Source organism: Colias croceus, chromosome 5, assembly GCF_905220415.1.
Source record: "Colias croceus chromosome 5, ilColCroc2.1".
Lineage (NCBI taxonomy): Eukaryota > Metazoa > Arthropoda > Insecta > Lepidoptera > Pieridae > Colias > Colias croceus.
In genome coordinates this window covers 6,267,590-6,294,989 of record NC_059541.1, presented here as the reverse complement: position 1 = coordinate 6,294,989, position 27,400 = coordinate 6,267,590, and the positions used below count along the sequence as shown (strand labels likewise).

The 27,400-nt window shown below is 32.7% G+C and overlaps 3 protein-coding genes across 4 annotated transcripts; 2 read left to right on the top strand and 1 right to left on the bottom strand.

The window, feature by feature from the left end:
* The first annotated feature begins 2,001 nt into the window (after window positions 1-2,001).
* LOC123691848 (insulin-like growth factor I) lies at window positions 2,002-16,026 on the top strand. 2 transcript variants are annotated; one of them, XM_045636433.1, is made up of 5 exons: window positions 2,002-2,069; window positions 8,653-8,829; window positions 12,755-12,869; window positions 13,192-13,312; window positions 15,021-16,026. In XM_045636433.1, the coding sequence occupies exons 2-5, from the start codon at window positions 8,661-8,663 to the stop codon at window positions 15,156-15,158; spliced, it is 543 nt and encodes a 180-aa protein (XP_045492389.1). In that variant the 5' UTR covers window positions 2,002-2,069; window positions 8,653-8,660; the 3' UTR covers window positions 15,159-16,026. The 2 variants fall into 2 exon arrangements, with proteins under 2 accessions (XP_045492389.1, XP_045492388.1); XM_045636432.1 differs by having other exon boundaries at window positions 13,192-13,423.
* Window positions 16,027-18,735: 2,709 nt separating this feature from the next.
* Window positions 18,736-21,259, bottom strand: LOC123691849 (translation initiation factor IF-3, mitochondrial-like). The gene is made up of 3 exons (XM_045636434.1): window positions 20,897-21,259; window positions 19,994-20,222; window positions 18,736-19,121 (listed from the first exon to the last, which is right to left on the bottom strand). The coding sequence occupies exons 1-3, from the start codon at window positions 21,145-21,147 to the stop codon at window positions 18,951-18,953; spliced, it is 651 nt and encodes a 216-aa protein (XP_045492390.1). The 5' UTR covers window positions 21,148-21,259; the 3' UTR covers window positions 18,736-18,950.
* A 4,381-nt stretch (window positions 21,260-25,640) lies between these two features.
* LOC123691855 (60S ribosomal protein L39) lies at window positions 25,641-27,390 on the top strand. Its single transcript, XM_045636442.1, has 3 exons — window positions 25,641-25,774; window positions 25,880-25,983; window positions 27,297-27,390. Exons 1-3 carry the CDS (start codon window positions 25,772-25,774, stop codon window positions 27,343-27,345), a joined length of 156 nt encoding a protein of 51 aa, XP_045492398.1. The 5' UTR covers window positions 25,641-25,771; the 3' UTR covers window positions 27,346-27,390.
* The last annotated feature ends 10 nt before the right edge of the window (window positions 27,391-27,400 follow it).

The window sequence follows — 27,400 nt, the reverse complement described above, 5'->3', positions numbered from 1 at the left end:
GAAGATTATTAAGATTGTGATTTTTAAGACTGTAAACCAATGATAGGATCTCAAAGTACGATTTAAGAATATACTAGTACGATTTAAGATGAATGGTCTTAAATCGTACTTTTTTTAAGTTTTTGAAAATTGTTTATTTCTCAGAAGTTTATAAGATATATGTTATTTTTTGTTGAAATACTAATAGAACATTAGTGAAATTATAATTACATAATATAAATAACTGTGTATCATTGTTCATTTCCAAAATTTTTGAGGTTCTCCTTAAGTGGTACGAATTAGGCAAGTTTCCCCTAAGTAGTTAATATAAAAAGCCATACCTTTGTCGGCTGTGGGAATAAAGTCTAGTGTCTGTAATATGCTTAATTGTTTGCACTCATTTCCTCGTTATAAGAATCAGCCAATAATGATACCTACATTAAACTTTTATCACTTATTATTAAATGTTATTAATTTTTTAATTAAGTGTTTTTTACAATCAAAGATAACCTATCTTAAAGAGGTGTTTAAATTAATTAGGTATGTTTATATTCTTTCTATAAAATGCATAAACAGAGCTATAACTTTGACCAATAGTGTTTTCATGTAAACTCTACACTACCTAGGTAGGTACTTATACCAAAACAAAATAAGTACTTAGTATAAAAAGATAAGTAAACATAGATATATATAAAGATTATTGTTATCATTCAACCTCAGAGAGACGATAAGTAGGTACAAAATATTAAGCTTTAGAAGATAAAAAAATTTAACAACTACCTATTACATACTTACTTCCTATTGCCTGTCTTGGTCATCCAACTTCTCGTACACATTCAAATATTATGTAGGTACCTATATCTTATGTGTTCATCTACTTACTTTAATCAAATTGTTATCACTTTTCGATTCAATACCTATGCATAGTGAATAGGTACCTACATTTACTTTGACTTTAATAACAAAAACATGCATTTACAATTTTAACTGTTAGGTATAGGTACGAAGGTATGCAATTTTTGGATAAGTAGGTACCTACCTATAAATGAACAATGCTAACAGAATTGAAATCAGGACCCCTCTATTAAATTCGCCAACCAATGTGCCAATTAGGTGATAGTTTTAACTACCAAAAACTCATTCATTAAATTAAATCGTGTGTGATAGTTAAATGTGGTTAAGCTATGGTCAATGGTTTATCAGTTTAATTAGAATGACAAATAAAAGCTGCTCATTTAAAGGTCATCCATGTTAAGAATGCTTGTTTTGTTATCAGAATGCCAAAATGTTAAGAATGTTTATTAAAATATAACTTGTTGTAAACATATAAGTACAAAAGTAGGTACCTAGGTACTCAACTAAAATCTAACCTAAGATGTTAGCAATGCTAAAACATTATATTTTTCTGCGTTGTAAATAAACACCACCTATTATACTTACTTACTTAATTTATTTAAATTAAAAATAGATAAACCTTCATTTACATATGTACATAGTTAGCATGTAGGTATATCTAGGTAGTAGATACATCTAGGTACGAATTAAGGCTAGCTGCGGTGAGATAGAGAAAGTCAATACAAAGGATTATGTCAAAGGTAAGAAATAGAAGGTGAAACATGATATCGATAGCGTAATTCTAGCATGCGTCATAACCAGCCCGACATACAAGATGCGCTGTCATTTGCGACATCGAGATCAATTTAAAATAAATAGTTCAACGATTATAACGTATAAGAATATAAACAAAGGTAAATACATATTACGATTCACAACTTAACTACCAAACGGTGTATGAGTGATAACGTACCAGTGTGAGAAAAAGAGTTGTAACTTTCGGGTGGATTTTTAGTTGTGATTCGGGCGGTTCGCGGCGCGGGGCGTGGCGGGTGTGCGCGCGCCGCCCATCGTCTTTTAAAAGCGAGTGCGGCGCCCGCGCCGTTGACAGCGTGAGCAGCGCCACTGAACGACGCTCGAGCGTGTACGGTGCGACACGACTGCGACAGGACGACTGCGCTAGTGCGCTCGCCAACCAGCGCCCGTGCGACAAAACAAGAAAGTGTCTCAAATAACGCCTACAACTGGTTCCCAAGGTGAGTTTCTCTTATTTTACGTGATTTATCCATCGCAAAACAAAAAATCTAGTGCCAAACCGCTTTCATTTTTATCGAATTTAATGCTGTATCGCTGCGAAAATAAATTTATCCTGGATTTCATTCATTTGATATTAATATTTTCAATATTAAATTTGAATTGACGAACATCAAACGGTTTGTTTAAATAACTTAAAAAAATATGGTAATATTTCTAAAACATTTTCCCTCCAAAAAAGATTTCCTTGTTGGAAAATAATACATATCTAAGTATTTTTAATTATAATTGGAACTTATGACATTTTAGCTTTATCAATTAAATGTTTGATTTAATTTTAAGAACTACTTTTAAAATAATCGAAATTCATATAGGGTAAGTCCGGGGTAGTTGGCCATAGTTTTTGCCAAGCTCTATCAGAAATGAAACACTTTTGTTTTTGTGATTGTATTTATTTTTTATTAAACTTTGAAGATTCAACTATGATATTCAAAACATGAAAGTAACAATTTCTAATAAGATCACCACATTAATTTAAGTTTTTTAAAAATCACAATTGGCCATCTCTCCCGAGGTGTCCGGGCGTGATGGCCATGGTACTAGAGGTAAGATGGCCATAACTCAATTCTAGGCTAAGGCTTACTTTTTAGTCTAATTTTTAGTTAGAAGTCTTCTTTTCTCTTCTTTGCCGCGTTTTTTTTTTGGTTAATGTATCCGCCTTTTCAGTTGACGTCACTTTGGAGACTGGTTTAGAATATTTTTAAGTAAGCACGTGTCCTGGATGTCTGTTAAGCTGTAGTTCAGCTTCATCCATGTTAAATAAGTAGTTAGGGGGTAACGTATGCATTAACTTCTGATCTGTTCATAGTGTTGGCTCTAGGCTCTGGCCAAAAAAACTATTTTTGACTTCCTAAGGGTAATCACTATATCTGCTTTAGAACATCTGTTACCAGTTATATCCCGCTTTTTGATTTTGTTGGTTAAATTTATGCTATAATTTTAAATGTTCGGCTTATTTGTTGGCTATTCGCTCACGTGATCCATCGTTAAAGGAATTATTTTTCTTTATTCTTCTTTTTAATGAATACCTTAAAAAGTTTAGGTACTGGAGTCCTGCCACGCGTACCTACGTTTATGCATTAACAGCTGCTTTTAGCGATTTTTCCGACCTTTCACAGCCACTGCTTTTTTCCTGTTTCTATTAGGCATTTAAATTTTAAAACAAATCTAAAAATAAATCAATTATTTGTGCAAAACGTGATTTTTATACTATTACACTATGGCCATCATATACCGACTAGAATTGGCCATCTGTCCTTATATTCCAGGAGAGATGGCCACAACAAAAACTAAAACAAGTAATGACTTGAAGCAAATTATTTTGAGGTTATAACGTAGCACTGCTCGTATACTTTACAACAAAGACAAATATCACCATTATTTTAAGAAACCAACACCACAATTCCGTAAAATAGTTGACATCTAAAAAATATCCAAGCTATTTGAATCAAAAAACAAAGGATTTACTTATATTTTCTTTGTTTTTCGCTTAATATTTTGCCGTACTTTTGTCCTCACGCACGACGAGCAGCGAACTAAGCGCTAAACAGTAACAGTTAGTGAGCGAATCACTGAAATATTTCGATAGGCCATCTCTACCTTATGGCCATCTACCCCGGAATTACTACATTACAAAATGCAGGACGCAATATACTTACCTATACCCATTCATTTACCACTATTTCCTATTTATTCTGTTCAGTAACACTTAGGACTTTGAAATAATATACGAGATTTTGATGCAATGGTAGAGCGGCAGCTCTACTTGCTTTGTAATCATCAGTTATTTACTTACATATTTTAATAAGCGTCGGTACCTATAGGTAGTTGCGAAACATTAAAAATACCAATTTTGCTAAGAAAATAAAATAAATATATAGATAGTATTTTTATATATTAGGCTAAGTTGTAAATTGAAATCAGTGCTCCTCAAAAACTCTATAAAATTGTTGTTTACTAATTTTCTATAAAATAATAGATAATAATATACAAAAATATTAAGTGTGCCACGATTCTACGTTTCATTCTTAAAATTGGATACACAATAATTATGTACATACTTAAATATTATATTATCCATAAAAAATACATTGATAAACGAGAGGTCTAAAAACAAATTTAATGAATGCCAGCTGATAGTAGTTCAAACTCTATCAAGCTAACTTACACATAAACAAGACAACCGCAAAAATAAAATGTATGAACTTTGCGAGGTCAAGTCTTAAATTGGGGTCGGAGCGTTCGCCGAACGGGCATTTGACTACCTGCGACCTTGCCTTCCAGACGAATGTGTAGGTACAATTATATTATGCTCCAGGCCGTTTAATAATTTTGTTCATGCAAATCATTTGATAAAGATTGTATTGGTAACTAACGCGTCTAGAAGCTTATCATGTTCGAGATTCTAACATGAGAGCGTGAGACAATGGAAATATGTAGTTATCCTCAAAATATGTTCCCTCTGTTTTGATCGTCGTTTGCAATAGATTTACAAATAGTATTTACAGAAGCCACTGACCGATGCTGCAAAATGTCAATTGGGATAGCCGACGATACACTTGACCCCCACAAACTCTTGAATGATCCGAGTCGTTACCTATCGTCTGCCTTTCGCGTTACCGTCTCTCGTTGCTATGGCAGTCCCACTCCGTTTACCGATTCCGTCTTAGCTTCGTAATTTGAGAGCTATAATCTGTTTAGTCTCGTTATTACTAAGCCTTTGTTACTAAGAAATTTCCCATGCTCTGTTCGAATCAGTTCGACAATTAGGTACTTAGTGTTACGTTCCTTTGCGAAATGTTATTAAAGTAGATAAGTAACCTTTTGTTTCAATATTGTTCCTTTTTGGAGCGCGCTCTACATCTATGCAATGTCATACAACTTTGTAGTTTCCAAATAATTAAAATTATAATATTTTATGGACGTGTAGTTAATGACGAAGAATAATGTTTGCAATACCGTAAAGATTATGCGCTAGCTGCAGACAGTCGATATGTCTGCAGCTAGCGCATAATCTTTGTTGATTGCTAATCTTCGTCTCACGTGAACCGTAACTGTAAAGCTGTGAATGGTTCGACCACCCATATTTTATAACCACCCGGTGATTGCGAAGTGGTGAAACATTATGAACATAAATATGAGTAGGTACTTTATTAAATAAGGTACTAAGAATAGCAGTACATTATTTTTCTCTTAATTACCTGCACTTTTCAGTCACCAATTAAAAAGATCCGAAACCGATAACTAAACGTAAACAAACATTAATCTCTGTTCCTTGTATAGTAGGTATGATGTCGTACCTAACTGGAACTCATTTCCCTGCTTACAATATGAAACTCGACAAGTATCGAGCCAGTTGATAGCAAGTCTGCAGATCCGACCAAGATTCATGTAATTATCCAATCGAGTGCACGAGTACCGAGCCACGGAGCGATGTGGTAGGTGTTACGTGTACTAGGGTTCTCAGAGTACAATCACTTTAAATTTCATAACCAATATTGTGTTAAATATTTCTTTATCCGCATCCACCAATGAAATAAAAATTAAGAAACAATTAGGTACTGTACCTACTGCACTATAGTAGGTACCTGTTGTGTACCTCATGAAGTTTTTACATTTTTAAAAATAACTTTTATATTCTGCAACTTTGACTATTTATTCAAAAGTTTAGAAAGACAAGTGCTTTTTAATCGCACATTCGCCATTTTTCCTCCAGTCATTATTAAACTATAGGGAAGATTAAAAATTCTAAACGTCAACAACATAGATATCAATTAATATTTTTTTCATCCAACCATTTATAAGAACCTAACTTGAGGTAGGTACCTATTAAAGATAAAATAAATTATAGAACTAAAGATTATATTGTTAGCTCAGAAGGAACTCTACAAAAGAGCAGACGCACTCGCCGTTTTAATGGGAGTGATTGACTGTTTGTAACACATGCCTCTATATACATAGTTAGAGGCTACGATAAAACTACAACAGCTGAACTTTCAACACAGATATATAGAGATAGATAGATTTAATATAAATGAAACAATCTTACCAAGCGTTAAAATATCATGTTTTAGTAAGCTTTCAATCAAATCAAAAATCGACTGTGAATTTGTAGTAATAAATTCAAAATTAATTTCGGAATTACTACTTTTACTATCAAATATATATAAAGATTGATGCAGCCATTTGAAATAAGTAATGTCAAAAACCTTGTAATGAAATAAATTTCAAAGTATTCCTGTAAAATTTATCCTTGTTTACCTCGTGGCCTACCCAAAGTATTTATAATTTCAGTTCCCTACTGAAACAGAGTTGAGCGAACCCTTGATTTAATTTAAAATGCAACCCCAATTAGACTTGACGCATCCATTGGAGTAGGTAAGTAGGTATGTAAATTAAGTTTGTAGGAAGGTAGAGCACATATTTACCGTAAACAACTATCATTGAACTAGGCAACATCAATGTCTCGAAGAGGTTACCGATTCATACCTTTGTTTATTAATTATAAATACATGTAGGTAGGTAAAGGTAAACTACCTCTGACAGCTGATATAATTATTAATTAAAATGTTTTTAATTCAATAATCTTAGGTAACTCGTCCGAGATAAGCAACATAAATAAAGTAATTCCATAAGGTATCACTCATATTATCAATTAATATATTTAAATATTTTGCTGATTTCTTGTCACTTTAGTTAATTAGGTGCCTAAGTAATAAAAAGTAATGAAGTTATGCTTTATTATAATGTTAAACTTTATTTGCCTTTTTAAAAGAGTTTTCAGTTGAAGAGCAAGATAAAATACGATTTTACATATATGCGTTATTGACAAGGTTATAAATAACACTAACCTTACCGTTAAATGACTAATCAATGTCGAAGGGTCGGCATGTTATGACTGCGGTACCTCTAGCAATGAATGAGTGTACTATTTTAAGTGTAGGTACGTACATTTTACCAGAGCTTATTTGCATTTAGAGGAATTGAAATAATATATAATAGAGTAATCTGTTTCAAAACAATTAATAGTTTTGTACGTTATCCCTGAAAAAATATATAAAAATGCACATACCAAAAATTCTGATCAAGCCCTTTTATTTGCTATTTGAATTGTACATGTGCAAACGCCATCATCGTCAGCTATAGAATTATTTTGCATTTCAAACAATTGCCCTATCCAGAAGGAAAATTTATCAATAACAAGAAATTTCGATATTTCACCTTTCTAGAGCATTAAATAAAACAATAATCGTAAAGCACCATTATGAGCACACATCAAACCAAACTGCACCCACCCACTGCACCCTATTCTTAGAATGGCACTTAAGGAAAGGAAGATGCTGATTTGCATTTTTATGAATGATGAAGGTGAAGCAACCTTTTACCATATTATCTGACCATTTAGGATCTAAATATAGAACTTACCTTATATGACTCTGTTATAATATTTATTTCAGCAAAATATTTTCTCTTAAATTTTAGCTACAAACTTATTAATTATATCTAACTACTTATTTTATTTTTAACCGACTTCAAAAAAAAGGAGGAGGTTATCAATTCGGCCGGTATATTTTTTTTTTTTTTTTTTTATGTATGTACACCGATTACTCCGAGGTTTCTGAACCGATTTACGTGATTCTTTTTTTGTTCGATGCGGGATGGTGTCGAATTGGTCCCATAAAAATTTTATTCGGATAGGCCCAGTAGTTTTTATTTTATGAGCATTTTTGTCTGTAGGTATTTGTAAATTTTGCAAGTGCAAGTTTGAAGTCGGTTGTTTTTAACGCAGTTATCACTTGTTATAGTTTTAAAAGTAATGCCATTAAAAAATAAACCATAATTAGTCATTTTGAATTATTTAACATAAAGTAACACATAAAGTAACATTTAAATTATAAAGTAACTTTTCTATTAATTTATCAATATAACTAATTTCAAATACAAATATGCTAATAATAATTTGTCCAATGTACAATCTCTTTTTATCCCTCATTTTGCCATTGATCCTCTTCCAATCATAAACCCGTAATAAAATATCGGAGAGTTATAGGGTGTCCTATTACGGGGTCGTCCTAATCTCAGGTAATATGTTCGTATCAGGAAGTCAATATTTCATAAAAAATATCATCGTCATTGAAGTACCATGATCACAGAGTAAAATGGTGCATCAAGGAAATGAAAACTGCTTGCATATTATATCCCTTTTAGAATACTGGGTGGCGCCGGTGTCAGGTTACACTTACCCTTCTATATAAAAGCGTTTAAGCTACTCATTTTACGCACACTTGTGAGCTCGGGTTACAGAAACAGACACTCTTCTTGGCAATGAATACCTACAACGTTTTTTAAAAGGTTTTGTTAAGAAGCAGAAAAAATACAAAGAAAAATAGTAGTTACCTTTCAGCGTACCATTTCTTGTGAATTAATTTTGGTAGAGTTAAAGAGAGCTTTTTACTATAAAGACCAAAACTTAAACTATTAAATTGGTATCTTTATTTTACAAATAATATAATGTACTTGTTACAGATATCAATATGCTTGTAAAAAATACGGTTTGTTTCGCCGTTATCACATTGTTTTTTATGTGGGATTCAAGAACAGACGCCGCTACTACAAGCTTAAAATTATGTGGTAGGAAACTCGTGGAAGCCATGGAAAGAGTGTGCAAAGAGTACAATAGTCCTCCCTGGGATGTACCTACAGGTTAGTTCAGTATAATTATTCATTATAATTTGCATTATGAAAACATAAGATGATAATTATTAGAATTTGGAACTTAGATTCTTAAATAAAGTCTTTATTTTTACTAGTAACACAAAATCATCTTTTGATTTATATAATCAATTAAAATACATGATGATACTTTTCTGAGCATAATATATGTATCCAGATTTAGGTATATAAAGTCAAATGTACTTAGTCCTATTCATGACCCGTAACAATAATATCCGCTTGGCAACAAATCTTATCAATGCGCGAATGAGAAGGTCGTTTAAATCATTTCATCGCGTACTAGCTTTCTACTCGTACCTACGTTATCTCAGGAAATCTCTTTGATGGGACAAAATATATAAAATGTCCCTAAAAACTTCAGAAAGTCAGCTCATCAATATCTAATCATTTTATTTAATAATTTTTACGGAATAAGTACCTACATAACAATAAATATCTGATAGAAACATAAAGGAAATGATAATTTTAATAATAATCAGTCATCAAAATTTAATTTATAAACAATTAGCCCACATTGTATACAATGTATCTTTACAATATTGTATCTGGTATTATTTATTCTTTTGTGTCTGCTTTTCCATTGTTGCGAGAATCCTTGACACGATAAAAATATCGAAAACTTTTTGTGTCCCTTCGTCCAGCATACTCACCATGGAATCCTGATATTTCACGAATGTCAAAAAACTGTTCTGAAATAGTGCTAAATAGTGCCCAAAGGAAAAAAATAGTGCTCTTGTACTTGCGAAGTTATAGCCATAGTTCGATGAGTATGCTGGACGAAGGTTTCGCCCAGCATACTCACCTCCGTCCGGAGAATCTGTATACGCTTCAAACATAATTCATACTTCAAAAAATAGTTCCCAAATAGTGCCAAACGGTGCCCAAAAAGAAAAAACAGTGCTCGAATAACTTCGGAGTTACAGGCTTCGTTCAGTGAGTATGCTGGGCGTAGGTTCTACGCCCAGCATACTCACCTCAGTGCGCGAATATCGAACGAGCTATAGGTACAATTTACGTCTCAAAAAATTGTGCTTGAAATAGTGCCCAATATCAGTCCAATTTTTGCTTGACTTTTGACCTAGAAAACCATTAAATTTGATTGTAAACTTCTACATACATTACATTGAGTACAGTCGAATACAATATTATTAACTTTCTTTCTAACAATTTTTGTCTTGTGTAAATTATTAATTGTCTATGTAAGGGAGTATTTACTTTAGAATCGTAATATTATTAATTACACATTATTTTAATAATACTTTATAATAATATGATTAGCGAGATATTCTACCACAAGCTTATAAATGCTTAAAAGGATGTCTCAATGACTGATATAATTGTAAACATATTTGTTAACGAATAAATATTTTTGATTTTTTTTTTTTTTTTGATTTTTGATTAAGCCTTCGCGCGTCGCATGGGACCCCGGTAGCTAGGAACAATGATTTTATATATTTTGTCTAGATCACGGCGCTTGAAGGATTAAGATATCAAATGAAGTATATCATGCATGAAAAATAAAGTTGCTGTTATTAATGCTTACATTACAACTGACAAAATTATTCAAAATAATCATTTTCCGGATCAAGGACGGTACCACAACGTTTACGGAATTGACCTGTATTCCTCATGTGATAAAGTTCAATATAGTGTGGCAGTAATGGATGCACGTACGGTCAATAGGTATGGGGCTTACGACGCGCGGCGCCCGCGACGCAAATGAATATGTTTATGTTTAAATACTAGATGGCGCTGCCCTAACATCTTACGATTATTAGACAAGACTGATCTGTATTTTGAAGATGATAAGGGTCCATTTTGTGTCACAAAGCAATCGAAACGAACAAGCGCTTCTCAGTTTCTTTGTTTGTTTACTTCGTCGCACATCATTATAATAACGCCGGCTTTTGAGTTTGACTACATAGTGGGTTGCAAAACCAAACAATGTGTTGGTGATGTCATTATTTACCTATATAAAATTGTGTATCTAGTACGTAATCAATATAGGAGCTGCACCCAAATCAGTAAGTATATTTCAATTTATAATAGTGGCATTTAACTAAATTGATTTTACACTCATTCATTAATTGCACTGTAAAACTAGGTAGCAAGCGAGTTGTTTTTTACAAAAACACGTTCATTTCATTTATAAAGTTTAATATTTTTGTCCAAAAACATGTGTCGACGACTGTACCCCATTTTACGTTAGTATGTAGAAGTTTACATTAAAATTTAATGGTTTTCTAAGTCAAAAGTCAAGCAAAAATTGGACTGATATTGGGCACTATTTCAAGCACAATTTTTTGAGACGTAAATTATACCTATAGCTCGTTCGATATTCGCGCACTGAGGTGAGTATGCTGGGCGTAGAACCTACGCCCAGCATACTCACTGAACGAAGCCTATAACTCCGAAGTTATTCGAGCACTGTTTTTTCTTTTTGGGCACCGTTTGGCACTATTTGGGAACTATTTTTTGAAGTATGAATTATGTTTGAAGCGTATACAGATTCTCCGGACGGAGGTGAGTATGCTGGGCGAAACCTTCGTCCAGCATACTCATCGAACTATGGCTATAACTTCGCAAGTACAAGAGCACTATTTTTTTCCTTTGGGCACTATTTAGCACTATTTCAGAACAGTTTTTTGACATTCATGAAATATCAGGATTCCATGGTGAGTATGCTGGACGAAGGGACACAACTTTTTACCATTGTTTTCCATATCGATAAGAAACATAAAAGATTTTTGAATAAAGCCTTTATTCATGAGCGATCAGTTTTTACTTTTTACGGGAAAAGTTACAAATTACGGATGAAAAAATCGCATAAAAATATGCGATTTTTTAATCATTACCTACCTATCGTCTCGTCTGCCTGTACCTAATCTGTGGGAAATAGGTACCTAATCATGCGTCTCGAACACGCCTCGTTATCTGAGTTTTTTTGTTTGTAAACAATGTGGGAAGTTATGTGAGTTATATTTGTAAGGCCTTTAAAAATAAACTACTGTAATGAGGTAAATCATTCTCTGCAAGTCTCAGTCTACTGCAATATCAACTTAATATCTTCAATATAACGTTCACAGTTATAATTAATTTCCAGGATCTATAAATAGCCGTCACAGACAATAATGCATTTATTTATTTACAGTCAGATACGTTCCATGTTCATGTTTAATGACTAATTGGTTGGATCTATAATTAAAAAAATAATACAGCAGCGTAATACTTACGAAACTATGAGCGTAACCCGTAACCGATCATGTAATGGTTAATATTCGTTTTTATCTCATTGCCGTGCGACCTCTTGATTGTTTACATCTAATAAGAAATAATCGTAGGAAAAACAAGCGGGCATATTCAGCTTTATAACGACTCTATTAATTTATTATCAGTCAATCAGTCACGAAACAATTTCGTGTTATATGGCCAAGGACGATTCGGAACCACAATCTCGTGGGAGTTTCCATTCGCAACAAACAGACTGTGTTTAAATATTTTATTGTTATCGTCCGTTTCACATACGATAACTTTGCTGTATGCATTAAATGCAACAAAAAGGCATTAAAAGTTTCCAGTTTGTCTGTCGCTAAATCTAGCAAAGTTGATAGAACACATTAAGTTGCAACACGTGATTTTATTATACAATGGATAATAGAACTTATAAAAAAGCGAAGGAAAATCAACGTTTACTTATTTCTATTATAGGTACATTGAAAGATTAATACATTGCACAGACCTACCTAGTGATTATACTCACTAAACAATACAAACTTATTGGTAAACGTTGTGATATTAAATAGGTCAAGGTTATTGGTCGAATATATAAAGAATCTGTTATTAGATAGGTAACTTCGCAGTAAATCATGTTTTTGATCTGCAATTTTCATTACAGTTATTGAACAACCTGCAGGGATCGTCAGGCGGAAAAGACAAATGGGCATCGCCGATCAATGTTGCATTTCCACTTGCCATATGACTGAACTTCTACAATACTGCGCCGTTATAAAGTGAGTTTTTACATTCTTCTTTTTCTTTTAATTTGAAATGAAATTCGTCGTGCTTTTTTATGGATAAAATACTCTTCAAATGACAAAGAATTCGCAAGAAAGCTACGTTTACAAAATAAAAAGTACTAAATATGCCTAACTTTTCATCCCACACAAGAGACACAATCGGCAAACCCCATCTGGGAGTCTATGATTTGACTGATTTCATGATTTCTTAGACTGTGCAATCAGCTCTCTTTTTTGGGATAGAGCGATATTACAAACGCGTATAAACGTCAAAGACCGTATGACTGAGTATTCACAGAGACATCTGTTGAACCAGGTTGGAGTCGCCGTTGGAAGTGATGGACGAGCACATGATCGAGGACCGGTCGGCGGAGGCGAGCTCCGCGTCGTCGCCGGCCGTGGTGGCAGAGGAGCGCGCGACGGGCGCTCGGCGCGAGGTGGGACGCGGTCGACTTCGCGGGTACGGGGCTAAGGCACGAGGGCGCCGTTGTTGGTGCCGGCGCAAGCGGCGCACGGGCCGACGGCGAACCTCTCTCATGGGTAACATGGTGTGTCTCACCTTTGCCGCTCGCTTGTTCTCTTTAGTCTGTATTTGCGAACACTAGGCGTGTGAACTGTATAGTCTGTAGCTGATCGTGTAAATGTATTCTTATCTGTTTGTGTTGTATGCAATTCGTAGACCCTTGACAGACATTCTAAACTAAGCTTGTATTTTGTGAATAATTAATCTTGCAAAGTGTGTTTTGGTAGCGGTGTTTGTAGTCTGTTAATCTCCTCCGAAATGGTTCGGCGGAACAGCTTGTTATTTATAAACCTTCGTCGCAAGAAACTGAGTAATATAAGAAGCGGAACAACCGATGTAAAAAAATCACAATAAAAAAATGAAATATATGAACAAATAAAGATAATACATAAAGTTAATTCATTTAATATACGGGATATATACCTATTAAATAATAGGGGACGCGGGTTGTAACTTAGATACCTTACTATATTATTACTTTGGTAAGATTAACCAAAGTAATACTGTCTTAATACTGTCCTAAATTGTAGGTTAGTACTTAATTGCAAAATTTTAATTTTGATAACGTTAAATTTTTTATTATATTGTTCTAGTGATTGCAATTAATGCTCAAGTAGATGGTAAATATAATAACATTTTATGTAATATGTTGGTAACTAAATTACCTACGCAGGATTGCAAACATTGTGACCTAAACAAATCCTAAATGCGAAAGTTTTTGAGGATGTGTGATGATTGTTACTCTTTCACCACAGAACCGATTACAATGAAATTTAGCACACATATAGAGGGTAACTTGGATTAACACATAGAATAGGTTTTATCCCGGAAATCTCACGGGAACGGGAACTATGCGGGTTTTCCTTTAAAAACCCGGGCGAAACCGCGGGTGGAAATCTAGTATGTACCTAATAATGTAGCTTTTATCTATCACGACAATATATATAATATAATTTTATGAATATATCATCGATTGATGTCTTATACATTTATGTAATATTATTAAAAGAGAACAAGAAAGCGGTGAACTAACACTCATACTAACGCTTTAGCATGAATATTAACAATTTCACTTAACAAATATTTATTTATCATTTGCATGTGTGAAATAAGAAATAAGTAGGACCTATGCTTTTATCATGTTTCTTAAAGGGCATGTGAATGTAAACAAATAGGTATATAGGTAAGAAATATATTTTGCATTCACTCAATGAATCATCTTGCATGGGGCACATTTCCTGCAACCCAATTTTTTGAAATTCGATTAGGTATACACTATTTTCATAACTCACGGCGAATGTTCGAGTCGCATTATCGCATAGTGCAATTAGGTTAACGTTAATTAAGTTAATTATAAATGTTTTGTATTCAAATACATAATATATTTTTCAAATAATAATAATTGTCCTCTTCCGTTGTCAAATTTACACGAGTCAAATATAAATAACTCGTGATTGTCATGGATGTCGTGGCACAAAATTTTATTTTTACATTATCAATTTAGCGGGTCACCGATAAATTTTACCTCGACCTCTGGTCCGAGTGTAATTCTAACAACATTTTGCTGGTTTGATAAAAGCATGTCGTATATAATATGTAAACAATATGTATGTTTATTTCAGAATCTCGTAAAAAATGCCGCGCGCGCTGCGCCCGTGGTAGGCACCGTGTCCCCGCTGCTCACGTGGGGGCGGACGCTCAACACTGACTTACCATCTGCAGACCGGCATCGATACGCATATGTAGCAGTATATTCGTAATTCTTTATTCGTAGCAAAATGTTGTGCATCGGCCTTGTTTCAAATAAAATTCCCGTAGACCTCGTAGACCGAACAAATTGACATTTTTCTACATTTTGTAAACAACGGTATTTCGATTCAACTTTGGCTGTTATATACTTTCAACGTAAATTGAATAGAAAAACAGAACAAATTAGGTTAAATTAGAAGAAATTGAATTAGTAAATGTAAGATTAGTTACGGATAAACGACGCGTATTTATCTAGGATTTAAAAATAATCATAGCTTGAAAACAAGTTCCTTCCTAGAAATGTGTTCAAGTATTAATTAATCATCGAAAGTTTTGTAACCTTTATCTAGTGTTAATAATAATATACCTACGACATAGTAATTAATAATCATTTAAGTACCTAATTGTAAAGATTGTGTAAAAGCAATTCGATAAGTTCTTAGGTATAATTCCAATATGGTATAAATTTTCGTGTATGTACCTACTCTTCGCCTATTCAAGAACCAATTCATCAAAATACATAGCCATTTTATAAATATTCATTAATATTAAATGTAAATAATACGTTATCTTCGAATGTTTCATAATAAATAGTCCCTAAATACGACGTTAATGCCTTAGAACAAAGATATATTTTAATCTCTAAAACTACGTAACTAACATCTACCACATAAGATTTAAAGATCTCTTAAGCATCTGTGATAATCCAATTGATAAAATAATTCATTAACTTATGAACTTTTAGTAATATCATGTTTTTAGATTAATGTATTTCCTTGTCATGTTTGTATTGCGCATGTCTGGGTTGTATTGAATTTATAATTGAGAAGTATGTATATCTGAAGTGACTGATTAAATGGATGCTATATACACTTATAATATGTTTTGTTATTAAATATAATCCTTGAAAATTAAACCTTTGAGTTTTGACATTATTATAATAACAGAGCCCGATGGCCGCGACTTTCACGGATCTGTAATCTCGATTTATTTATTACTTAAATAAATATTATATAATTAATATCATATTTCAAAAATAATAAATACACTTAAAATAAATTAGTTAGGTAGCATTGCAAATTATTTACTACCAACTAAAACATTTTCCATTGGTTAAAATAAGATTGAATTACAGAAAAGTATCTACTTGTTAATTAGGTAAGTACTTTTGAAAAATCTGGTTAGGATTTTAATAGGTAAACAATATTGGGCATTAAATATGCCTTTTTTTTAGGGATGTAACGATACCGATATATCGGCCGATATAATCGGCAAGCCGATATATCGGTATCGCCGATAATAAAACAACCGATATCGATGTCAAACAATTCAAAAAACCGCGCCCAATGAACGATGCGGGAGGCCGCCCGTGCGTGCGCACTTTGTTATCTGAAAAAACTCTACCAATAGTAAACTTTTATTAGGTACTGATTGTATGTGTATTAGGTAGGTACTTAAAGTTTAACTGACATCGTAAAATAATAATACAAACATAAATGGTTTTGTTGTTTTTTGATTTGGCATTTTTATTTAAAAGAATACGATTAACAGTTGAGTCTCTGTTAAATGTTGGTAACTTTTTATGAATAATTCACTATTTATTTTTCTACCAAGCCATCGATATCGGTATCGGTATCGCCGATACATTACTACAAATATCTACTTTTTTATCTTTATTTCCTGACGGTGAAGCCTGAAAGCCGTAGCCCGTAGGCCAGGGCCTATTCAAATAATCAAATGTACATGAATTGTAAAATTTCTTGTAATATCGTCTGCTCAGCTGTCTCAAATCTCAATTATGGTCTTCTAGGAAGATAAGTAAGATTACATCATACAAAAGCTGTAGTAATATTTGAGCATAAATTATCGTAATTCGAAACGATGAATGCTCAATGCATACAATTATGGGGAATAAAATCCAATTATTATAATTGGAAAAATAGAATGGAAGAAAAAATGTGATCAAATATATTGTAGTACATAGTATATATTAAAGACTAATAATTATTATTACTTTATATTTATTCTATACTAATTTATAAAAGCGTGCACTGGTGGCTCAGTGGTTACGACCTCGGACTTATATCAGCTCGAAACGGGCATAGAGTGTATATTATATGAAACGGTGAAGGAAAACATCGCGAGGAAATGGGCATCAAGAAGTTCGATGACATAATATTGTGCTTTGCCAAACCGCACTTGACCTAGGTGGTGGATTACGGCCTGTTCTCTCATAGATGGCCCTGCAATGGGAACTTTGATTTGCAATATAATGTGTGCGATTGATGATTGTTTATTGTACAATACATTATATGGTACAATACAGCAATACTATTTTTTATTTTCAACTGATACACCCTCCTCCTCCAAATTACAGGGTGTGTCCTCGCCTGGCTGGCTGAGCAATCTTTCACTTATTCCTTACTAGGTTTCCTTTCTCGGGTATCAAAATATCTCCATACCAAATTTCATGAATATTGGTTCAGTAGTTTAGGCGTGATTGAGTAACAGACAGACAGACAGAGTTACTTTCGCATTTATAATATTAGTATGGATTTTTAAGAAGTAACAATTGTATTGGTAACAATAATTTAATAAACTATGTTTATTTGCATATTTTATTCATAGCAAGTTTATAAATTTTTTGCATATATACATAGAATAATAAATGCACTATTATGTACAGTAATCCAAAATTAATAATGCGCATGCAAATCTTCGCTAATTGTCGTATTTCCGAAGACACTCGAATCATTGAATCGTAAGAGCCCTAAACAACGAACTTGCATTTAACACCTTGTTCCAAAGAAATAGAAGTCAATTCACGGTCATACACAATCAAAAACAAATCGGGCGGTAGTCGACGGTAGCCTGTCAGTCAAAAAACTCAAAAATCCGTCAGTTGTCTTTAAATATTGGTGGTGATTGCACGTGTTCTCTCTGTGTGGAATTATATAGAGCTGCTATTACGTACCCTTCTTGGTTTTGTTTTTAAAGGTGAATTGAATTAATCGATGAAATGATTTACACAGGTGATGGCAGTAGGGAAAGTGAAAATGAAGAAGAGTTCCGATGTATCTAAAATGTCAGAAATAAAGATAATCCCTGATTTTGATTGTTTTTATTTTTTTTGTAATTGTCATAATATTGAAGAATGATCAGTACTGTAAATACTTTTGAACTGAGATTTTAATGATAAGATTTACATATATGGTTTAAATATAAACCTGTGTTTGAAAACCATACTTTATACAATTTAAATTTGATTTTTGATTGATGATTTGCACAAAACATATAATTTGACTCAATTATGCATGAAAAAAATGCATTTTACCGCTCTTTATAGATATCATCTTCGGACGCTCCGAGAATATGACAGTTGCCGAACAGTAACGAAGATTTCTATGCACATTATTACTTTTGGAGTACTGTATATTATTCATATTTTGTTGCTTGTTCACTGTAGGCTGAGTATGTAAATGGATGAGAATTTTAATTTTTAAAATTTGCATTTACATACTTTTACATTATTTATTTTTCTTACATAAAAATAATAAATAATATTATGTACATAATAAAAAATGTAAAAAATTATAATAATTTAATAATTATAAACAACACTACATTCGTAAATAATAAAGCACTTAAACTAATTATTCACTATCAAATTCTGATTTCTCTATAACATAGTCATTAGAATTACTGATTTTTTCAGTATTATTTTCTGTATGTTTTGACTTAAAAATATATTTACTTAGAATCACATACTTTGTCAATAATACAGATGCTAATATAACGGCTAGTCATAGGGGGCCATCTTTTTCATTCTTTTGACTGGATTGTGAGTCATTTCCGTCATCAGAACTTTGCCGTAATGGCAGAAACTGGAACCTTAAGGTGTTCCCTTTAATTCTCTTTTGAACAATCTTACTGGTGGACTGCAGGTTTTTCTCCATAATTGAATAAATCCTTTCCTGTAACAAGTAATATCATTTTCATGTTTATTTTCTTATTTATAAAATACTAGCAGTCCGCCCCGGCTTCGCCCGTGGTACATATTTACGTTTTCTCTGCATAAGAACCATACTCGTACTTCAAGGAATATTATAAAAAAAGAATTATCGAAATCGGTTCAGCCGTTCACACGTGATGCCGTGACAACGCGAAACGGGTTTCATTTTTATATATTACTAGCTTACCGCCCGCTTTGTCTAAAACCTAATAAATTATATATTAAAACCTCCCTCTTGAATCACCATCTATTAAAAAAATCCGCATCAAAATCCGTTGCGTAGTTTTAAATATTTAAGTTTACAAAAGGACATAGGGACAGAAAGCGACTTTGTTTTATACCATGTAGTGATATAGATTAAGTAGAGAAATTATATTTTGTTACTAAACCATATCTTTTAGATATTATACCTAAAACTGCCATTCTGCTTGCTGTTTTGTCCACATAGTCAATGGAAATTCCCATGGGAATGAGATTAACTTTGGCAAAAAAATAGCTTATAGCTAGCCCCCATATTCAGACTCAAAAATCATATATAATAAAATTGACTCATTGCAATGCAAAGGAAAGATGAACAAACAAACAGAAAAGGTCATCATCATCTAATCATGTATTTTATACTAGCTGTGCCCCATGGTTTTATCCGCAGTGCTCTGCTCCTGTTGGACATAGCGTGATGATATATAGCCTATAGTGTTCCTCGATAAGTTGGCTATCTAAAACCAAAAGAATTTTTTAAATCAGACCCTGTAGTTTCTGAGATTAGCGCATTCAAACAAAGTCATCAGCTTTATAATATTAGATTGTAAAACTGACTGTTAAATAAGTACTAACATAATGAGCATCATCTTCTTTTTCACCACCAGATACTACAACTTTCACTTCATACTGTTTCTCAAGTAACTTGCCAATTTTCTTAACTCTAGTCATCAAATCATGTTCAGCTATCCGTGCGGAAAGTGTCAAGAGCTTTTGTCCTTTTATAAAATTGTTTTCTCTTTTTTCCTGTTTTTCTTTCCTTCTAGAAAGTTCTTCTTGGTGATATTCTGCATTTGTCATTAGTCTAAAATTAAAATAATTATACAAATAATTGATTGTGTCCAAGAAACTGTGCGCAGTAAAAAAATTATGAAAACCAATTTAGGTTGCACAGATTATTTATATGCATCACACAGTTAACAATTTCAAGTAAGATGAGTCGGGGTAACATCAAAAATTCAGTGAATACAAGCATATTATTTTATTTACATTGCCAAAATTCTGTACAACGTCATTTTGTTTTGCATTGACCTTCAGGTCCTGGGAGTCGCTCCGACGAGCCGCGCACCTGTTAAGCGGATTTCAAAAAAATCGTCAAAAAATCATTTTAGTAAATCTTGAACTAGTGCTGAGAAAATCGGGCTTTTGCTAGACCATTTCAATACTTCTAAAATCCATCCGGTCTTACCCCGACTCACTATAAACTACTTTTAATATAGGTTTTTATCTTCATGTCTGCTTTGGTATATATGTAATAATTATTTCGTATGTGTTCACTGCTCCATGAGCAATTTAATTCTTCAATAAAATTAACCTCACATTATGCATATCTCTGAAGCAATTGGACACATCATGTCTCAGAACCAAAATTTCTACGCATGTACATCAATGTCCACTTTGATAATGTGATGGACTAAAGCAAAGACCCTAATAGAAGGCCTTTATGATGATTATGATTACGATGATGGTGATACCTACTTGTATACCGGTCGTCGTGTTTTTGAATCTTCATCCTGAATTTTTACCAATTTTAAGTCTCGTCTCATTGATAAACTTTGAGCACTTTTGAGATCAGTAATTGAAATAGAATTATCTGAGCCAATTAAAGTAATTCGGCTCTCAATAAACTTCTTCTTAGGAACGTCCTTGCCATCAGCTGATATTTTCATGGTGATAGAACGACATTCTAAGATTTGTTTAAAACGGCTTAATGTAAACAGTTTATTCATTTTGTTTCGTTTAAAGTTAACATAAGGTTATATAATTTCACTTTGAAAAAGTATTTACAAATTCAATTTGTGCTGATGTTTTTGAATTATATTAAATAAAAAATGACAATTGACAAATGACATTTGACAATTGACATTTGCCAAAGCCATCTAACTTTTTCTGAACAGCCATGAAGTTACGGTTTAAGTGCATGCTTGTTTGACCATGTGTTTCATTCTTGAAAAGAAAAAAAATAATAGAAAAATCTCTTGAAAGTGGATTTATTACATGGATATTGCTCATAGAAATAACATTTAGAGCATGCATCCGCGATGCATCCACTAATACAAAGTCTAAATATACTTAAATGATTAAATATTCTCATGTTAAAGATTAAGTTAAAGATGATCAATTTTGTAAATTTAAATAATCTACCTGACTTATCTAGTCGGTATTATCCAAGAAGCTTATATCTAATACACTGGAGATTTCGGTATGAACATTGACGTGTAACAAGAAAATATTGCCCAGTTCATGTTTTTTATCACTTTCACACCTAACTTGGTATTGCCACTGTTAATACGAAGTTTTCCCAAGGCTACTATGTATGCTGTAATATTCTGTGCAAAAGGTTAGTTTTTGTACATGAGTTTGTTGATAAATTGCCAACAACGTCATTCAGAAGCATTGTGGGATGAGACAATTATTATTTATGCTAAATAAACTAAGTATCTGAACCAATTATTAAAAAGCGATACTCCCTGATTATGGGTAGTCACCATAATAAAATTGTAGCAACTCTCACTTTGTCAATATGGCATGTGTGTCAAAAAAATTGCGTCGCTTCGAATATTTAAGTTAATATTGTTGCTTATTTAATGAATATTTTCCGAATATAAAGAATGCATTGTATTGTGCAAAATTGCAGAAGTGTTTGGACACCAAATTCTGGCATAGAATTTCACAGGCAAGTGTATATTTACGTTATTTACAATATTCCTCAATACTCCAGCATTGACCTGTTTAGAATCATTTCAAAAGCATTTCAATGGCAAAAATTGTCTAATTTAGCATCATTTTAGTAAGCAGTCATGTTAAATTTGTTATTTCCCTAATACTTTATCATTTTTCAACAAGTTTTCAATAAACAGATTTAACAAGTAAGGTAACCATGATGACGAGTTTTTATGGATAGCGAAGAGAATATATTGTAACAATATTATGATGAAAATTTAGAACACCATTTTAAAGATTGTTACTAGTAATGAAACAACACATGACATCGGTATTGCACTCACATGTAGTTATAAGATTGTTCGTTTTTACATTGAAATTTATACTTTTTTAACTTACCTCATATTTTTTTGTTTTACGTATTTCAGCTTTCCAAAAAGTAAAATAAAAAGAAATATATGTGCCCATCAAGGTTACTGAGGATTACGACCCAGAAAAAAATACCTTTTGAAAAATAAACTTTGTAAAGTTAGCTGAAATTTGTGCAAGGCTGCTATAAACAGTTTTTCTTTGATGATTCTGGCTTGAAATTGACCCGTCGAAGCAACGCGTTTAAAAAGAAGATCTGAGTAGCTAACAATTTGGTAAACAGCATCTGATGCAAAACACAACTTTCCTCTATTTACAAAGGATGTTAATGCCGGTTCAATGATAATATCGGTTCATATCCAAGCTTTGTAGCCAAAAGTTATTTATAACTATCATTCTATACCAATTAAAATTGTATGTACCTACCTATCCCTTCAGCTGTGGCGGCCATTTTGCACGGTTTCGCACATCTGTGAAGGCCATTCTGCGTGGTCAGCGCGAAACCGTGCGAGTTATAAACAATGACGATATCTCTAAAATTTTGTAGGGAGCTACTTTGTATAACTAATATCGTTCGAATCGTTATGAAACAAGCTAATATATAAAAGATATCTTAGTCATAAATTACTTTGCAATAAATAAGTAATTCTAGCTTGAAATCAGGGTGAGCAATTTTTTTTAGTTCATTGTACAAAACTCGTTAAAAATAAATAAATAAATAATTATTCATACAAAAAGGTTTTATTGTATTTACAATAATACATATACAAACTCATTAAATAATAAAAACCATTCATTCCTATACATTTTTTTTAAAATACAAGGCTTACAAAAACATTAGCCATTCCGAGCGGCCGAGCGCCGGGCAAAAAATAGGGACCGTTAATTATTCTTCAATCCAAGTGGCTTAGGTTATTAACTTATATTAAAGTTCGGTTCTTATACTTGACTACAAAAGAGTTTTGGCTGTAAGAAGTTTTTATGTTACGAGAAATGAAACAACAAAAAAAGCACTTGAAAAAAGTACCTCTTGAACTTTGGATACCTGACAGGATGAATTCTGTTACATTTATTTGATGACAGATGTCATGATAAAGCATAGTGTTCATTTACGAATCGTTAAAACAATAAAAGACATATGAAACCTTTGTAAAACATTCCTAAAATCGATGACTAAACCCAATGACGCTGTCGGCGATGCGCGCGAAATCGAGACGTTGGACGGTAACTTTTTAAAGCGCTAGAGACGCTCGTAGCTACGTTTTTGTTATGTAAACATGTGGATGTATGCCATCCTTGTTCTTCTGTTGATATTTTGTGTTAGTTTGAGTAGGAAAGATATAGTTTACGATATACAATTGTAAAAAATACGACAGAAGGTACGTCACGGTATAATCAAGCTCCAGGAGCGGGGTCCACAGATGCGATTTTTTTGACATCGTTCTTCTAAAGATTTTATAACAGACAAGGGGCTATAAAGTATGACCATAATATTATAATATAAATACTGTTAAAAATATATGTCGTTATTATTTAAAGACCATGATTTTTAGTTTTTTCTATTTTGAAAAATCCTGAATTTACAAACCAGCGTGGTCACTCGACAGAAAGAGACAAATAACATGACTGACGTCATTGAATGTCATAGTTTCTTGTTTCAAGTTAATGGTCATAGTGCAATCTCCAGTGTATTAGAGGATATAAGCTTCTTGGTATTATCCATACATAATATACTTAATACTTAATAATAGTATAAAATTAATGCGAAAGTAACTCTGTCTGTCTGTCTGCTCAATCACGCCTTAACTACTGAACCAATTTGCATGAAATTTGGTATAGAGATATTTTGATACCCGAGAAAGGACATAGGTTACTTTTTACCCCGGAAATAGGTTTTATCCCGGAAATCCCACGAGAACAGGAACTATGCGGGTTTTTCTTTAACTGCGCGGGCGAAGCTGCGAGTGGAAAGCTAGTTACAATTAATAAAAAGTGTTCTACGATAGATAAAAATTATCTAGGCACTTAGTTAAAACCAACTAACATTTGTACAAACCACGTACTGTAAAATTGATTCTTAAAATGTAGCTTATAGCCATATTAAAAATCTATGGCTGTTTTCCAATTACAGAGCATAATGCGACTCAGTGGCGCACAATGCCGAATTATGCTGATGCTTAATTGGAACGTGAAACGCACCAGCAGGTTGCGCTAAGTTCAGTGTTGAAAAAAAAAATATTCATAGAGTTAGCAATAACCTCATAATAAATCTGTAAATAAAGTGGTACCTATACATAATAATTTGATAATAATTGGTTGAAAACTATTTACTGTGATTCACGGTTATTTTAAGTAATTTGGATTGTGATTATTTCATTAAAATTTTTTTCAAACTCAATGTTTGTACCTTCATCCATACTTATATTTATTTTTTAACACAATTTGAATTAACTTTGATTATTTCGAAAAAACTACAATGAAACGAAAGCTTTAAATTTTTTTCCAACAATTAATAATTACTAACGATAAATCGATTGCACGCATCAATTCACGCGCATTACTTTTAAGAGTGCTCGATTGTGCGAAGCGTTGGAACATTCAACGTTAAGCATTATGCCGCATAATGCGCTCTAGTGCTGTAATTGGAAAACACGGTATGATATCAAAGAAACATTCTTAAAATAAAATTCATAACAAAGAGAATTAGTAGAAAAACAACGTTACAATTTCGGATGAGGGGTAATTTCAGAAAATTGAGAATACCACTTCAGAGCAACGCTTTATCATAAGTATCGTTAAGGAAGGGCATAAAGTTATATAGGTTTGATATTAATATCATACATATTTACTTAATCTATCACTAGTTACGTATTAATTGAACTTATACGTATTTACCTCGTGGCCGGAATTACCCCCAATACACCCTAAATCAATCTGTGTTCAGTGATCGTAATACCCACAGGTTAATACCACAATTATTAATACATAGGTACCGCATACATTAGTATGTAATGTACACTAGTATAGAGCTAGCGCGCAAGAGCAACTTTTGTCTCCGCAACTATTTTGTCCCTCCCATCAATTACTCTATGGGCTAGTAAGAAAGTACGCGCACGTTCCTATAGAGTTGATGGGAGAGGCAAAGTTGCGGAGACAAAAGTTGCTCTTGCGAGCTAGCTCGTTGGTTTAATGCTCAGACAAATTATCTGTGGTAATACAAAGACTATAACGACATATTTTTTATCTGTTTGAAGAAAAAATCAATAATCCATTGACGTATGTCAGTTTCACTCTTCTTGTTTTGACAGCGGTGGAGGCAAAATGGTTGGTTTAAGTCTTAAGATTTTTGTATAATTATCTTAATATATTTAAATAATCTTTTCAGCTTTTGTAACTGTAATATTGTAAAACCTATTCTTATCTTTTCAGTCGGCCCACAAGACATTTATTATTAAGCGGAAGCTCGCTAAAAAGCTTAAACAAAACCGTCCCATTCCCCAATGGGTAAGAATGCGTACTGGAAACACCATTCGGTAAGTAATTATTTAATTAATATTATATTCTGAGTTAAAATAAATGGCCTTATTCCGTATTCTAAAGGTACAAAGTGATAAGCTGCCATAAAAATTCATTTGTATGTTTGCAATCTTATTGTTTGACAAGACGATCTTGCTGTGTGTACCTACCGTAGCAATGCTAGGTAAAATTGTTTTTATGATGATAACTTATAAATAGTATTACTTGTTTCCAGTGTAATGAATTAAATATGAATATAACTTCAGTAGTTTTTGAGTTCATTTATTGCCCAACAAAATAGGTAAATCATGTTTTCAATCTGATTTTTTTTTATATTCCGTGTATTTGTTTTTGTATAAATCTTTAACTAATGATAGGGTAGGTATATTGAATTATCAATACATGAATTGAATATGTATAACATTTGATATAAATTCTCTGCATTTGTCATATTTAGTACCTACACAATATGTTGAATAGCTTAAAATGTTACCAATTACCACATAATATTATGTACAGTGTAAACTCTTTATTTTGTTAATTATTATAACATAAGGTGGCTATCTAACCCAAATTGTGTCATCCCACTATATAAAGTCCCACAAAATGTATACCTGTCCACATTTTGTGGGAAACAAAAACTTCTTGGCCATTGAGCAATAAGTAGATCATAGTTTATGCTAGGTATATGATAAATACACCTACATAAGTATTAAGTAGTTCTATTATGAATGGTCAGTCAACAACCCTGACTTTTTACAAAAAAAATTCTGCATGCCTGCAAAATCCTAATGTCGCCTTATAGCGATTCTCAGTTTCCTGATTTGATTTATTTCTTTTATTTGTCAGTAAATATGAAGTAATGTGAAAATACCCTTAAAAGGTGTTAAATAGGCACACACACCAAAACTAACCCAGGTGTGTGATAAATTACATTATGTATAATTTTAAAAAATATGTAGGTATTTCTGTTTCTGTTAATATAATATCCCTATAACTGAAAAGAATGCTAATTGGTCAACTTTTTAATGATGATTTTTAGTTTGATTAAACAATCTATATCTATTTAAATTATATAAAACTCAAAGGTGGCTGTTATAGTGATCTATCAATGCACAGCCCAAACCACTGCACATATCGGGCTGAAATTTGGCATGCAGGTAGATGTTAGGACGTAGGCATCCGCTAAGAAAGGATTTCCAGAAATTCTTGCGGGAACGGGGAAAAACGGGGATATACAAAGTCGTGGGCGGAAGCTAGTATTATATAAACCTAATATTTTGCCTCATCATTTGAGAAAGTATTAATGTATTTTTCCTTTTTTTTACAGTTACAACGCTAAGAGGCGTCACTGGAGGAGGACAAAGCTCAAGCTGTAAGCTGTGTCTTGTAGCTGTTAAGTTAATAAAGTTGTAAAAATATAATATTTCTTTT